Here is a 14,397-nt window from a genome sequence, read left to right as displayed (position 1 = left end):
ACGTGGTGGCCTTGGTGACGTCATCACCTTGGTGGCACGGTGGCCTTGCTGACATCACACCCTTGCTGACGTCACGGCCCCGCGCGCCCGTCCCCATGGCAACCGCCACTTCCGGCCCCGCCCCGCCGCTCCGCCAACAGCTTCCTCCCGCGCTCCTCACGTGACCGGAAGCGGAAGCGCCATGGAGCCCCCGGGAGCGGCGGCGGGGCTCGGTGCGGACCCCCGGCGCCCCCCCCCTCCCCCGACCCCCCCCGGCCCCCCCTGACCCCCCCTCTCCTCTCCCCGCAGCCCCCAAGCGCCGCGGCCCGGGCCCGGCCCCTCCGCGGATGGCGGAGCCGCGGCCGCTCTTCGACGACACCAGCGGCGGGGCCGCCCCCCCCCCCCACGGCCCGGCCCGGGCCTACGGGGCCCCCCCGGCGGCCCCCCCGGCGTCCTCCGCATCCCGCCTGCCCCCCCCCGCCGCCGCCTTCCTGGCCGAGCCCGTGTCCAGCCTGGCCGCCGCCTACGGCAGCAGCTTGGCCAGCCAGGGCCGGGACATCGTGGACCGGAACGTGAGGAGCGGGATAAGGGGGGGGGGGGGGCTATAGGGGGGCTCTGGGGGTCTATAGGGGGCTATGGGGGGCTATGGGGGGCTACAGGGGGCTACGGGGGGCTATGGGTGGCTACGGGGGGCTGTACTCGGCTCTGGTGAGGCCGCACCTCGAGTACTGTGTTCAGTTTTGGGTCCCTCGCTACAAGAAGGACATGGAGGTGCTTGAGCGGGTCCAGAGAAGGGCGACGAAGCTGGTGAGGGGCCTGGAGAACAAGTCCTACGAGGAGCGGCTGAGGGAGCTGGGCTTGTTCAGCCTGGAGAAGAGGAGGCTCAGGGGCGACCTTATCGCTCTTTACAGATACCTTAAAGGAGGCTGTAGTGAGGTGGGGGTTGGCCTGTTCTCCCACATGCCTGATGACAGGATGAGGAGGAATGGGCTAAAGTTGTGCCAGGGGAGTTTTAGGTTAGATGTTAGGAAGAACTTCTGTACCGAAAGGGTTGTTAGGCACTGGAACAGGCTGCCCAGGGAAGTGGTGGAGTCACCATCCCTGGAAGTCTTTAAAAGACGTTTAGATGTAGAGCTTAGGGATATGGTTTAGTGGGGACTGTTGGCGTTAGGTCAGAGGTTGGACTCGATGATCTTGAGGTCTCTTCCAACCTAGAAATTCTGTGATTCTGTGATTCTGTGACTTATTGGCTCAGCTCTGGTCAGCAGAGGGGCCCTTAGCAAACATGGGGCAGCTTCCAGATCCTTCTCACAAAAGCCACTCCTATGGCCCCGTGCTACCAAAACCTTGCCAGGTAAAACCACTACAGGGAGGCGCATCTCATCTGGTGGTAGCAGGCCAGTGTCACATAGACCCTCCCATGATCAGCAAGCCCAAAGTTCTACCAGTTGCACCAGTCCCGAAGCTACGTGTTAATGTGATGAGTCTGCTTGTCAGCATCGATCCCCCCTATCGGAAGGACAGAGGCAAACACAACCTGTGCCCCTGATCCTTTAAGTAGTCGCCCCAAAGCCCTAAAGCCCCTTTTTTTACTAGGCATTAGTAACAAAAACTTGAACAAGGTGGAGATAAATTAACTTGGCTACAGCATTAAAGATGAGCTTTGCGCAGTGGTCAATTGCTGGCTGGCTTGAGGCGCGTGGCTGAGGGTCTCTAATGAATTGTAGGACTGATTCAGGCGCGTGGACAGCGCATGTGGTTACGGGGAAAGTATATGTAGCAGAGAAAAATGGCAATAAAGGCCTTCTGCTCAAGAGGCATCGGGAGACCGTGTCTTTCATCCCTTCAGGTCTGCCCCCTTCCAACTCAGGATATTGTATGATTCCAAGTGTGGAACCCAGCATTTGGCCTTGAATGCCACGCAGCTGGATGCGGCCCGTTGATCCAGCCTGTCCAGATCCCCTTGCCCAGCTTGGTGTCGCCCACGAACTTACAGCGCCCGGTGGGGCCCATCCAGCCCAGGCACGTATCACATGGGACCCTTGGTGACCTCCCTTGGTGACACCCCAGGGGTCCGCCTTATATGACTGCAGCTGTGGCTCGGACCCTCAGCGTCGGTGCACGGCAGTGACGGACAGGGCAGGAGCACTGGGCCTTCGAGGAGTCCCCGAGCATAGCCCACGCCTGCCCGAAGGAGCCTCCGTTTTCTATTTGAGAACTCTCCCACTCCAGAGGCTCCTTCTGAATCTGATGAGGAGGGAGGCATGCCCCCCAGGCAGCCCAGGCTGGCCTGGCACGAGACCTGGTCTTCTGAGGGCAGCAACCGGCCAGCAGAGGACAGCTTGCTGGCAGAGGACAGCACCCCGGTAGAGGACATTTTGCCGGCAGAGGACAGAAGCCCAGCAGAGGACAGCTTGCTGTCAAAGGGCAGCAGCCCGGTAGAGGACAGCAGCCTGGCAGAGGACAGGAGACCAGCAGAGGACAGCTTAGTGGTAGAGAACAGAGGTTTGACAGAGGACAGCAAGAAGGAGTTGCAGTTGCTGGATCCCAGTGAGTCGTGAGTCCTCTCTGTACCCCTCCCTGCCACTGTAGGGGTGGACAAAAACACCACCTGAACTCCCACTCCATCCACTACCCGTCCCAGTCCCCTAAAGTCCCGCTTGATAGTCTTCAGGCTTCTATCTTCAGTATTATCACTGCCAGCCTGGACTATCAAAAGACGATAGTAATCAGAGGGGAAAACCAGGTTGGGAAGCTTTCTGGCAACGTCCATGACCCTAGCCCCAGGGAGGCAGCAGACTTCCCTACGGGTAGGGTCAGGCTAACAAATAGGGCCCTCTGTTCCCCTCACAAGGAAGTTGCCTTCTCAGGGGAACAGAGGGAACTTCTCAGGGTCCTTGGTGGCCTCCAAGTTAGCTCAGCGTCATGGCACCGAGTCACTGTGAAGGAGCTGCTGGAATAACGAGACAACAACCTAGTTCTATTAAATATATATTGCTCTTTTGAGGACTGCTGCGGGGCTAGCAGCAACACGGCAGTGGAAATCTCCGTCCTGACGTTGCGGTATGCCTTGACGTCAGGATCAGGGTGGTTTGAACTGCCAGGGAACGGACCATGGGTTCCGGGTCGTTCTCTGAAGGCTGGAGGACTGCAAAAGAAAGAAGAGCAGAGATGAAAACCCACTCCTTGCAGAGATCCCCAGGCATCCCCTGCAGAGCATGCCAGCCCCACTCGACTCTTCCCCAGGCCAGGAGGAGCAGGAGGGACAAAGGAATCCGTTGAAAGCTGCTGCTCAGCAATGTCCCAAATGCAGCCACCAGTCCTTCCCCACCTGCGCACCACAGGTCAAGTGGGACACCTTCACAAGCTGGTTCCCTCACCACCTGCCTCCATCCCTTGGGAGGATTCACACACTCCAGGAATCTCCTGGACTCTTTCCTCTCGCTATTGTGCTTCCCCATGAGAGCAAGGGCTAGCAATCGTGACCCTGCTCCTAGCTGCTTGTAGGCTGTCTCATCTCCCTCTTCGTCCTGGTTGCGTGCTCTACAACAGGCTCCCACCTTCTGTCAGCCTTACTGCCCTTTCCCCTGACTCTTCCTCAGGGACACTCAACCCTTTCAGCGGCACTGCCCAGCTCCAGGCTGGGAGGCCATTCCCTGACACCACAGGCTACCCCGTCTCCTCTCCCTCGTTCCTATGGCTGCATTGCTCCTCCGCCCCGAAGCATTTCCCTGGAGCAGGGCAAGGCACGGGGGCCTCTGCCGCTGTCCCCCCAGCCCTAGCACACCCCCCACTGCCCTCACTCACCTCTGAGGATTTCATTCAGCTTCTCCTTGCTCTGGTCCTCGCAGTAGCGCGCAGCAAGACCTAGACACAGAGACCCCATCAGAGCCCCGCTCCCCAGCACGCTCCCAGCAGCGCAGCCCCTGGCCTGGCCAGCCAGGCTGTGCCCCCTCCTGCACCCTGGAGCAAGGGCCCAGTCGGGGGGCTCTGGGGGCAACAGGGCAGTGCCTGGGGCTGCCAAAGGCTGCCCCAAGAGGGACCCAGGGGCTGGGCTCACCAATGAATCTGACGGCCTCAAGTCGCACAAGGGTCTGAGTGGCCTTCAGGTAGGGCTGGCTCTGCTGCAGGTATTCTTCTACTCTGCCTCTGTCCTGCTGCAGCTGGAGAGAGAGAGAACGCAGGGTCACGGGGCTTGCACACCCTCTCCAGGGTCTCCTCCAGCATCCTGGGGGCAGGGAGGGCAGAGGGGCCTGCAGAAGAGCCCCCTGGGGCTCTGTGCTGGCAGGAAGGGAGCGAGGATGCGGCTGCAGGCAGCGGGCTCTGGCCGGGCGCGTTTGCCCAGCTGGGGCAAACCAAGTTGGGTCCTTACCAAGCACTCTCCAATCCTCCACGTCTGTTTTGTCTGGACGAAGCGCTTGAGCTCCTTGCATCGCAGAAACTCTGCAGCCACGGCGAGAGCTTCCCCAGAGGCCTGCGGAGCAGCAGAGGTTGGGAGGTAGCAGCACAGCCTTGGGAAGGAGACCCTCTGTCCCCTCCTCTTGGCAGGGCTGCGAGCCTTTCCCAGCGCGTTATGGGAGGCTGTGGTGGGGGGCAGCGTGCACTGGGTTCAGTGGCCAAGGCAAGGCCACGGGACAGCCACCATCGGAGGCAGCTCATGCTGCCGGCCAGAGATCCCCCACAGCAACCCTGTGGCATCAGCACACCCTTGCCCACATAACTGCTCAGCTCTGAGATCTGTACCTTTGCTACGCTCTCACTCTGGTCTCTCATGTGAAAGTAGAGTGGGAGAAGGCTCCTGTGCACTCTCCTCTTCATTTCCTTCTTCCTTTGCCGCAGCACAGCTTCCACCACGGCTTGGAAGAGGCAGATGGAGTGCTCCTGCACCTGGCTGGACGCCTGGCAGGGAGGAGGACAGGAGGAATTTCAGCATTAGCGTGGCCGATGTGAAGGGAGCTCCCAGCACTGTGAGATGCTTCAGCGCTGGATCCTTCCCAGAGGAGCTGCTCAGGGGCAGCTGCAAGGCCTGGTGCCCGTGAAGGGCAACGCAATCGGTTGCCATCGCAGGCTGCCCGCCAGCCACCCCACTTTCACCACCAGCCGCACCAGCCATGCCCAAGCAGAGCTCCCCAGCGCCTGGGCTGACGAGGAGACTGGGAAGGCCCTGCCTGAGTGCTGCCCACAGGGCCGGGCTGAAGGGCAGCCCTCGTTACAGGGGGCCCAGCTGAGGGCTCGGGCTCCCGCAGCACACTTACGTGGTCAAAGAGTGGCAGGAGCTTCTCAGCCAGCTGCAGAGCCAGGCCACTGTCCTTCCACCTCTCCACATGAGCCATCACGTTTCTCAGCACAGGCAGGGCCGTCAGCACCACATATGTGTTGGTGTCCTGCAGGGCCTCCACAATGTCTGGCAGCAAGACCTGAATTTTCCTTGCCTGTAGGAAAGACACCATTTCCCTTCCGTGAGGCAGTGAGAGACCACCCTGGGCAAAGGGCTCTGGTTCCTGAGCACCAGCCTCCTGCCTTGCTTCCTGGCAGCGGGGAGGGACGGGAGGGCAGAAGAGCAAAGCCCCAGGCTGCCAACATGGCTTTGCTTGACGATGGCCCGCTCACCTTCTCAGGGCTCTCTGACACGGTGCAGAGCCCTTTCAGAACCATCAAGCGCATCTCTGGTCTTGGGTACCTCAGGTAGCTCTGGAGGTGCACCGGGTTACCAAAGTCCTCCTCAGAAATGTGATTCCGGCCCAGCATCTGCAAGAAAGAGCAGTGAGAGCCTGGCAGGGCCTGCAGGGCTCCCTGCAGCCTCTTCTTCTCCCACCTTTGGGCAGGGATGGGGCAGCGCCAGCTGGCACCAAAGAGGCACCAGGCGCGGGGAGCTACGGGGGCTTGCCGGCCCCAGGGACCATGTGTCCGTACGTCCTGCGGGAGCTGGCAGTTTGGGGGTAGATGGGCACAGGGCTGTGCCTGTGTGCCTGAAGGGGCACACGTAGCCCTGCTGGGAGCAAGGTTTCATCTGGGAACTCACAGCCAAGCGACGGATGCAGGTGTCTTTGGTGACTGCGGTGCACCAGTAGCGCAGCGGCAAGTCTTCCATCATGATGCTTAAAACCCTCTTCAAGGTCTTTGGCATGGCCAGGATCACCTCCCACATGGCCAGGTCAGTGCTGCAAGCCCAGAAGACTCTGTCAGTGAGGCTGCCTCAGCCGCAGGGCCACAAACTGGGCCAGCCCCAGAGGACCCAGGCTGTCCTGCAGCCCCTGTGACTTGGGGAGCACTGAGGGCCCAGCCTGGGCAGGCAGGAGGGGGCTGAGCTGGTGTTCCCTGGGGGCAGGGGGACTCTGGGCTGCCTTGGACAGCTGGGCTGCTGCAGCCCTGGCTGGCCCAGTAGGGCTGGAACACATTGGTGGGAAGGAGGGCTGTGCTCCTTGGGGATGTCCTGCCCTTTGCCATTGGTGTGGCAAGCAGAGAGTCTCCAGGTGCATCTCCCGACGCGGAACAAGCCCACAAGGATGTTAAGGCCAGGACCTGTCACGTGGCGGAGAGAACTGCAGCAGGTTCTCGACTTCTCTCCTGGGCATCATGTTGGTCAGCCTGAGAAGCAGGGAGTCCAGGCACTGCCGCGCCGATGCTGTGTGGATGCTGCCCAGGTTTCTCCTGATGCACTCCATGATCGTTGGCACCTTGGGGGACAAAGTGGGAATGGTGTTGCCAGCAGACCGCAGCCATTGCCACAGCTGCCACTCAAACTTTGGCCCCTTCCATTGCTCTCTGCTGGCTTCAGGTGGCTTCTGGAGCCCAAGAGACCCCGATGTGCGAGGGAGGCAGGGAGGGAGGCAGGGAAGGAGAGAGGAACAACGCCTGGAAGAGCTCAAGGGCAGGGCCATGGCCACAGGCCACTTACATCTGTCAGCCAGTAGAAAGGGTCCTTCAAGGCTGCGTCCAGCACGCTGCAGGCCCCCTGCTTGTCATGGATGCTGGAGTCTTGTAAAGCTTCAAGGGCTGTGAGGATGATTTTCAGCCTCTCAGCAGGGAAGAGGTATCCTCCAAACCGCTGTGGGAAGAAGGAGGAGCGAAGACATGCCTCACTGAGTGTCCCAAGGGTGCTGCTTAGCTGAGCAGCAAGGGCAGCTCTGGAGAGAGGGCCCTCGGGGGAAGGGGTGAGGATGGGGCATATGGGGCCAGAGTGCTGGCCCTGCAGGTAACCAGGGCTTGCTGGTGGCCAGGAGGGCTGGAGCTGCTGCCGGGACACAGGGGAGCAGCCTTCGCATAGCCCCAGCCTGGGGACAAGAGGAACCCTCTCAGCAGGGCGAGTGAGGCCGTGCCAGCCCCACCGGTTCTGGACCCCTTTGCTCACACGAGATGCCTGCTGATGCTGCGGACAAGATCCCCAGCAAGGCCAGAGCTCATTACCTTGGCAATTTCACACGGAGTTGATGTTGTAGAAAACGGGTATGCTGTGTCCTCCAAATTCTTGTGTCTCTCTGCATAATTTACCATGTCCTCTCTCAATATGCATTCTAAACAGGGGGAAACAGCGAAGAGTCAGTAGGGAAGAGCATCTTTGCCAACAAGCTTGCCAAATGGTGAAAAGCTCTTTCACTAGGAATGGCTGAGGAGGGAGGCTCAGACCCACGGCGAGGAGAGTGGTGGGCAGGGATGTAAAGCACAAGGTGAGGAGTGCTGGGAGCAAGAGGGACCTCAGGGATGATGCAGAAGGAGGAGAAGCAATGGCGTTGGGTGCCGTGGGGGTAGCAGCGTGTCACAGACCCCCTTCTGCTCGGGGTCAGGATGTGCAGGAAGCCCCCTGACACCTGCCTTTAAGACGGCAGGGAGCAAACAGTCAGGGAGCATTCTGGAGGGCGTCACCATCCCTGGTGATGCACGGCTGGCTCTGCTGTTCACTCCTCGGGGAAGATGCGGTTTGGGAAGTGCTCATCGATTGATGGCTTAGACTGGGGGACACCACAAAACAGCGTGGTAGGTGATCTGGGGAGGGTTGGGAAGGACAGCAGCAGAGAACTGCTCCTGGACGGCAGGTGAGCGTCTAGCTTCTGCGGAAAACGATAGCCAGAATGCTGCGGGAAGCTGCTGTGAGGAGCAGAGGAGGCCAGGGAACCTGGCAGAATTCCGTGGGCAGCCTCCACCAAGCAAAAGAATAAACCTTCACAATACTTGGGGAAAACAAGTAGACAAATCAGTAGCTGTCTGTGTGCAGACGGACAGTGCCCACCACACCTTCTTACCTCTTCCTTCTCTGACGATTTTGTAGAAGCGAAAAAGAGCATCCAAAGCTGCGTATCCAAAGGAATCATTGCTATTGCTGAAAAGCAAGAGGTGGCCCAGCAGCTGTCCCAGGATGGGGATGTAGAGCTCTCTGGAATCATCGTGGCTGTGCTTGTATTTTTCATAGTCATCTGAGTTCTGGGTGAGGAAGGGAGGAGAGACAAAGGGCTTAGTGGAGGCAGAGCCAGCCCCTGAGATAGCAGGGCCTGGGGAGGGAAGAGCAGGGGCGAAGAAGGGACGAAGACCCTCGATTCACGGTTCTGAGGCACTCACGTGCATCGAGGCTTGCCTCACAGGCACCCCTGAGTGGCAGGATGCTCTGGGATGCAGGAAAGGGTGGAGGGTTCCTTGTGCCTTACCTCGCTCAAAAAATAACTGATGATGAAATCACCCAGCCTCTCAATCCTCCTCACAGCTCTCTCACACACAGCTGGGTTTTTGGAGAGGGCAAAGTACAGCAGCGCCTGCGAGGAGAGAAGTTGCTGGGTTGACAGTGGTCTGCAAATGAGACCTGAGAGGATTCTTTGGAAATTCTTTGCAAATGCCAAACCTCCAAGATATTCTCCAACTCTGTGCTGAAACTGGTCTTTGGACAGTTGAGTACGAAGGCCACCAGCATGGTGTCCATGGCTTTCATAGTCTGCAGGGAGGACAGAAGAGCATCGAATTATTTCTGTGGCCCTCCTCACCCCCAGGAGCTGGCTCTGAGCCCCTCGGGAGTTCAGGGGTGGCTTTGGGGCTAAAAAGCCACTGCGTGCAGACCTCCTGCAGCACAAGATCAGGTCGGGGAAGGGGTGAGGCTGGGAAAGCAAATCTGGGCCCCGGCCCTGCACTGGTCTTTGGTTGTGTCAGCACGGGGAAGCAAGGCAGCAGCTCAGCAGGACTGGGGGTGCCGGTACCTCACCCAGCACATACCTTGGTGTAGAGCGCTCCTTCTGTCTCTGGCACATCTGACTCGGGAGGCAGAAAGAAGATGCTCTTGCAGCACACATGCAGGAGTCTCTCCTTTTTGCCACGCAGTGCTGTTGGTACGGTGTTGCTGAAGGAGAGAGAGAGAGGAGCCTGTTGGACGCAGTGCCTCGAGGCTTATGAAGGAGGACACGGACCTCCCTTGGCCAGGCATCCCTGGGAGGGACGGGCAGCCTCCCTGCCAGCTTCAGGGCCACCAGGACATTGCCACCAGGGGCTGGGCACGCACCTGAGGAGGGCGACAGTCTCCATGGCCTTCTGCCGGAATGCTGTGCGCAAGCTGTCCATGGGCTCCTTTTCCAGCAGCGCCTGCAGAGCACAAGCAGGATGAGACCTTGGAGCCGCCGGCACCCAGCAGCAGCAGAGCCAGCGCTGCCCCAGCCCTCGCCTCCCAGGGGGCTGGTGCCGGGGGGCCTTGCCCCTTCCCCAGCCCGCTGCGCATCCTCTCACCATGATGTTCTCCACCAGGTTAGTTTGGCAGCAGAAGTCATGCAAGTTCATTGGCACACCCCTCTCTGTGACACATCTGCACAGATCGCAGATTTTGCTGAGGAACAGCATCTTCTGCTCCTCGTCGTCCTGGCAGCCACAAAGACACCAACAGAGCATTAGGGGGACACCCACGGCCAGCAGGACCAAAGCCTTGAGGGGTCTGGGGCTGTGTGGGACCCCTGGAGGGCAGCGCCAGGAGCACAGCTGTGATGCAAGCGGCTGCCATTACCTTTTCTGTGCCTCTGACATACGCCCTGATGAATTCCACGGCCTTGTCTCTGCACAGTTTCCATGCCTTACCTGGAAAGGAGGAAAGCAAAGAGTGCTGCAGAGAGGGGCTGAATGCAGGGGTGAGGAGAGGAAGGGCCCCAGCCCCAGAAGGCCGTGGGGAGGCCGCGGGGATGCCCAGAGGCTGCAGCAGCTCCGCTGGGAAGAGAGGCTGAGGGAGCTGGGCTTGTGGAGCCTGGAGAAGGCTGCGGGGGGACCTCGCTGCGGCCTCCCCGTGCCCAAAGGGGCCTCCAGGAAAGCTGGGGGGGGATCTTCATCATGGACTGCAGCGACAGGACAAGGGGTGACACCTTTAACCTCAAAGAGGGCAGGTTTCTTTTGGACAGGCAGGGATTTCTCTCCTTCACGCCCAGGGCAGTGAGGCCTTGGCGCAGGCTGCGGTGCCCCCTCCCTGGCACTGCCCACGGCCAGGCTGGGTGGGCTTTGGGCAGCCTGGGCTGGGGGGAAGCATCGTGATCGCCGAGGTCCCCCCCAGCCCGAAGCGTCCTGGCATTCTGTGGTGCTGCGGAGGAAGCTCGGCCCCGTCAGCCCAAGCGCCGCTTTACCCAGGGAAGGAGTCCTGGAGTCAGGCAGGGGTCTCTGTGTCCCCAACCCTCCCCACCCCATCCCGAAGACCCTGACTCACTGGGATCCAGCCACTGTACGTCGTCCTGGCTCTCCTCTACCTGGCTGCTGCCCGCTGCCTGAGCAATGGCCTCTGCCAGCAAAATGGCCTCTGCCAGGCTGCTGTCCTCTTCCAGGAAAAAGGCCTCGACTGGGGTTCTGTCCTCTGCCAGCAAGCTGTCCTCTGCTGGCCGGTTGCTGCCCCTAGAAGACCAGGTCTCCTGCCAGGCCAGCCTGGGCTGCCTGGGGGGCATGCCTCCCTCCTCATCCCCTTCAGAAGGAGCCTCTGGAGAGGGAGAGTTCTCAGATAGAAACCGGCGGCTCCTCTGGGCGGGCGGTTGCGGCATTGTGGGACGTGGGCTATGCTCGGGGACTCCTCGAAGGCCCTGTGCTCCTGCCCTGTCCGTCACTGCCGTGCACCGACACTGAGGGTCCGAGCCACGGCTGCGCTCTTATAAGGCGGAGCCCTGGGGTGTCACCAAGTGACGTCACAATGGGTGCCACTGTGACACGCGCCTGGGCTGGGTGGGCACCCATTGTGACGTCACTTGGTGACACCCCAGGGTGCTGCCTGACGCGAGCGCAGCCGTGGCTCGGACCCTCAGGCCCTGCTTCCCAGGACGTGGCTGAACACCGCTCGTTGATGGGAAGTAGAGAATAATTTTTTTTTCCCTCTCTCCGTGCTCCCGCGCGGACTGATTGTTTCTTTTGTTTCTTTTTTTTTTTCCTCCCCATTCCCTTTCCATTTAATTAAACCTTTCTCATCTCAAACCTCGAGTTCTCTGTGTTGTATTTTCTCCCCCTTCCTCTTTGAGGAGAGGGGCAGTGAGAGAGCGGTTGTGGTGGAGCTCGGCTGCCCACCTGAGTGAAACCACCACACTTTGTCCCAGCAGCTGCGGTGCCTTGTGAGGGGCTGGGGCTGGGGTGGCCGTGCCCAGAGCCCTGCAGCAGCCTGTGGAGGGCATTGCCCTGGGGCCAGCCCAGCCTGGGCTGCTGGGCTGGGCTGGGCTGGAGAGAGGGCAGGGTGGTGGGGAGAGGTGGGCAGGGGCCGGGCTGGGCTGGGCAGTGCCCGGCAGAGCACTTTGTTGACTTTGATGACTTTCACCTATTTCTTTGAGGACTGTAGACACCCGTCTCTGTTCACCACCTTGCTCTCATCCCAGCATTTCCATCATTTCACCAGTGTCTCATCAACCCTCCCCAGCTGCTCCTTCTCACACAAAGCCATGCTCTGATCACAGACGCTCTTTGGGTGACCTCTGGCAACGCAGCACGACACTCTGAGGGACAGTTCTTCCTCCTCGTGGCCAGCACCAACATTCCAAAGTGCACTTTGTGGCAGTTTTTTCTCTCCTACTCTTTTCTACTACAAAAGAAAGCTCCATCAGGGTGGAACCCCCTCCTAAAGTAGGCATCCCAATCCATCAGGCTCCTTGCGGCCTGTCAGCCAACCAGACAGAAGTCACCGCACCAGCATCTTCCAAGCCATGGGCCTGCTGCTGTCCAGTCATGGACTCAAGCAGAAGGGACAGGACAACCCATATGTGGGCCTTCTTTCTGCATGGGTCCTCCTGGGTATGTAGGCAGAGGGGATCCCACAGTCAGCATGCCAGCCAGGTGCCTTTTGCTGGCCTACCAGGGCCACTGGCAGATGTCAGCCGAAAAGTACCGATCCCAGCTCTAAGTCAAGGGTGACCTGCCACCTACAGACTGAAGTGACCTCTCAGTCCCTTTCTGTGACATGATCCTGCTGCTGCCCTATCTTCTGCAGGGACAGAAGTGACCTTACAGTCACTGCCACAGTCACACTCCCCTGCTGGTGCAGGAGATCCTGAGGCAGAGCTGAGCTCATCAGAGCATTCTCCTCCGTCTCCTCCTTGTGGCCCACAATCTGATGAGATCCATGGCCCCTCACATTCAGCTTTGAGTGCCATGACTGCAGAGCAACCTCATGGTTCCTGCCCTGTCCCAAGGGATGACGGGCCTAAAGTTAAGGCTTAGTAGAGGGGCTGAAGGTGAGGAGGTTAATGCACAGGAACAGGGGTTTTGGGTGTTAGGTGTTCATGTATATGACTAGGGACTAGGGCCCACCTTACTGGGTTAAAGATCAAGCAAAGTTTGAATGGGAATGTTTTGGTATTCTTACGTGGGTATCAGGTCTGTGTTTAGGGTATGGACAAGCTTTGTGGTTTAGGGTTTTGTTTAGGTCTCTCAGGCAGTTTCCTAGGGTTAAAAAGAGCATTTTAATGCTAGTGTTAAGGTCAGGGATCAGAGTGATTAAGAGAGTAAAAACAAGGGGAAGGGGCTATGTGATGAATTTTGGCTTCAAGGGATGCGTTGAGGTCAGGCATTAGAGTAGTGGATTCCTGACAGTGTGTACAGTAGCATTTAGGTTTAAGGATTAATGTTGCTGGTTAAAATAGGGCAAGGTCTTTACATGACTCTTTTAAGTCAGTGCTACAGCAGAATCAACATTGCCTGAACCTTCTAGCCTCCCAGAAATCATTGATTCCTGCTGGCCTCTTCTCTCTCCCAAATCTCACATTTCTCCTGGCCAGGCTTCTTCTGACCTCCCCATATCAGTCATCTTCTTAGGGGTAGTTTTCTGATGGCTTTCATGATCTCACAGTGTCTGTCTTACCTCTGTTGGCTACTCCTTTCTTAAGACAGACGCAGCACCGAAGACAGGATGGAAAAGAACATAAAGGCTGCAGGAACACCCTGCACAATGTGCCCTGCAGCTCCGTACCACCCTAAAAATTTGTTTCCTGCCTCCAGCTTTTGGATATAGAATGGCTCCTATGCAGCCAGGGTAACTTTTTCCAGGCCCTCGTGCATGGTCCGTTTTACCCCAGCCATCTTGGAGGCAGTGGCCCCCTCTGTGTTGAAAACTGAAAGCAGTCCTGAAGGATGACTTCAGGGAAAAGCTGACACCTCTGACATGACAAGCCCTATCCAAGACCTCTTCCTTTATGGGGCCTACCAGGTACTCGGAAAGAGCGGATCTCACAAACTACAGGCACAGCAAGTGCCTTCTGCTTGCCTTTCAGGTACTTTTGCAGATATGAGCCTAATGGCATAGATCCCAGCCAGGAGTCAAGGGATGAGCTGCCAGCTATTTCTCCAAGAAGCCACCTCAAAGGCCATTTAACAGCCATTCACTTCCTGCTGGACTTAGAGTTTCTGAGGCACCACCGCCTCATAATATCATACCTACAAAACACCCCCTTTTTGGCCTAGGACCTGCCCAGGTAGAAGTGATCTGATTGTGATCCTTCAAGCCCATGGCACTGCTGCTGGGCTCCCAGACCCTCTGATGCATGTGAACCAGTTCCGTGCCAGTTCTGGGAGGTGCTAGGGCAGGTGGGACCTTGCAGGCAATGTTCCAGCCCCATGACTGTTGTTGGTCTCTCAGCTCCTTGCACACAGCAAAGATCACTCTGACATGCAGATGTTGTGTGCCTGAAGCTGGCCTAGAAGACACTCTGGGAAGCGCCCTCCCAGCCCCTGCCCCAGCCCGAGCTGGCGGTGCTGCTCTGCAGAGCAAGGGGGCTGTGGTGCCCAGGGCACGGGGACACTCTGCAGGGCCATGCTGGGCAGGCTGGGAGGCAGACCCAGCTCATGGGGTCACTGTCATTGCCCAAGGCTGCAAGGAATCAGTCACCAGCCTCCTTTGCTGGGGCTACTGCGTGTCGTGGGGCTGCAGAGCTCTCCTCTGCCTGTTGGCAGCAGCTTGAGCACTTGAGCTCTGCTAAATTCACCTTGCACAGGCTCATGCTCTGCGGG

The 14,397-nt window shown here is 58.8% G+C and overlaps 1 protein-coding gene and 1 long non-coding RNA gene across 6 annotated transcripts in view; one reads left to right on the top strand and one right to left on the bottom strand.

Annotated features, from left to right (window-relative positions):
* The first annotated feature begins 43 nt into the window (after nucleotides 1-43).
* The window catches only part of LOC119713057 (latent-transforming growth factor beta-binding protein 4-like), a 104,558-nt gene continuing 90,204 nt past the window's right edge, over nucleotides 44-14,397 (top strand). For all 5 annotated transcript variants that reach the window (XM_072030243.1, XM_072030245.1, XM_072030244.1 and 2 more), the window contains exons 1-2: nucleotides 44-212; nucleotides 289-551. In XM_072030243.1, coding sequence (XP_071886344.1) covers nucleotides 182-212; nucleotides 289-551 — 294 coding nt within the window. In that variant the 5' untranslated portion in view covers nucleotides 44-181. The remainder of the gene's footprint in view (nucleotides 213-288; nucleotides 552-14,397) is intronic.
* On the bottom strand, nucleotides 8,423-9,296 carry LOC140000393 (uncharacterized). Its single transcript, XR_011805533.1, has 3 exons — nucleotides 9,175-9,296; nucleotides 8,810-8,899; nucleotides 8,423-8,723 (listed from the first exon to the last, which is right to left on the bottom strand). It is a non-coding gene; the product is annotated as an uncharacterized lncRNA (long non-coding RNA).

The sequence above is a fragment of the Anas platyrhynchos genome, chromosome 33, assembly GCF_047663525.1.
Source record: "Anas platyrhynchos isolate ZD024472 breed Pekin duck chromosome 33, IASCAAS_PekinDuck_T2T, whole genome shotgun sequence".
Lineage (NCBI taxonomy): Eukaryota > Metazoa > Chordata > Aves > Anseriformes > Anatidae > Anas > Anas platyrhynchos.
This window is presented reverse-complemented; position numbering and strand designations above follow the sequence as displayed.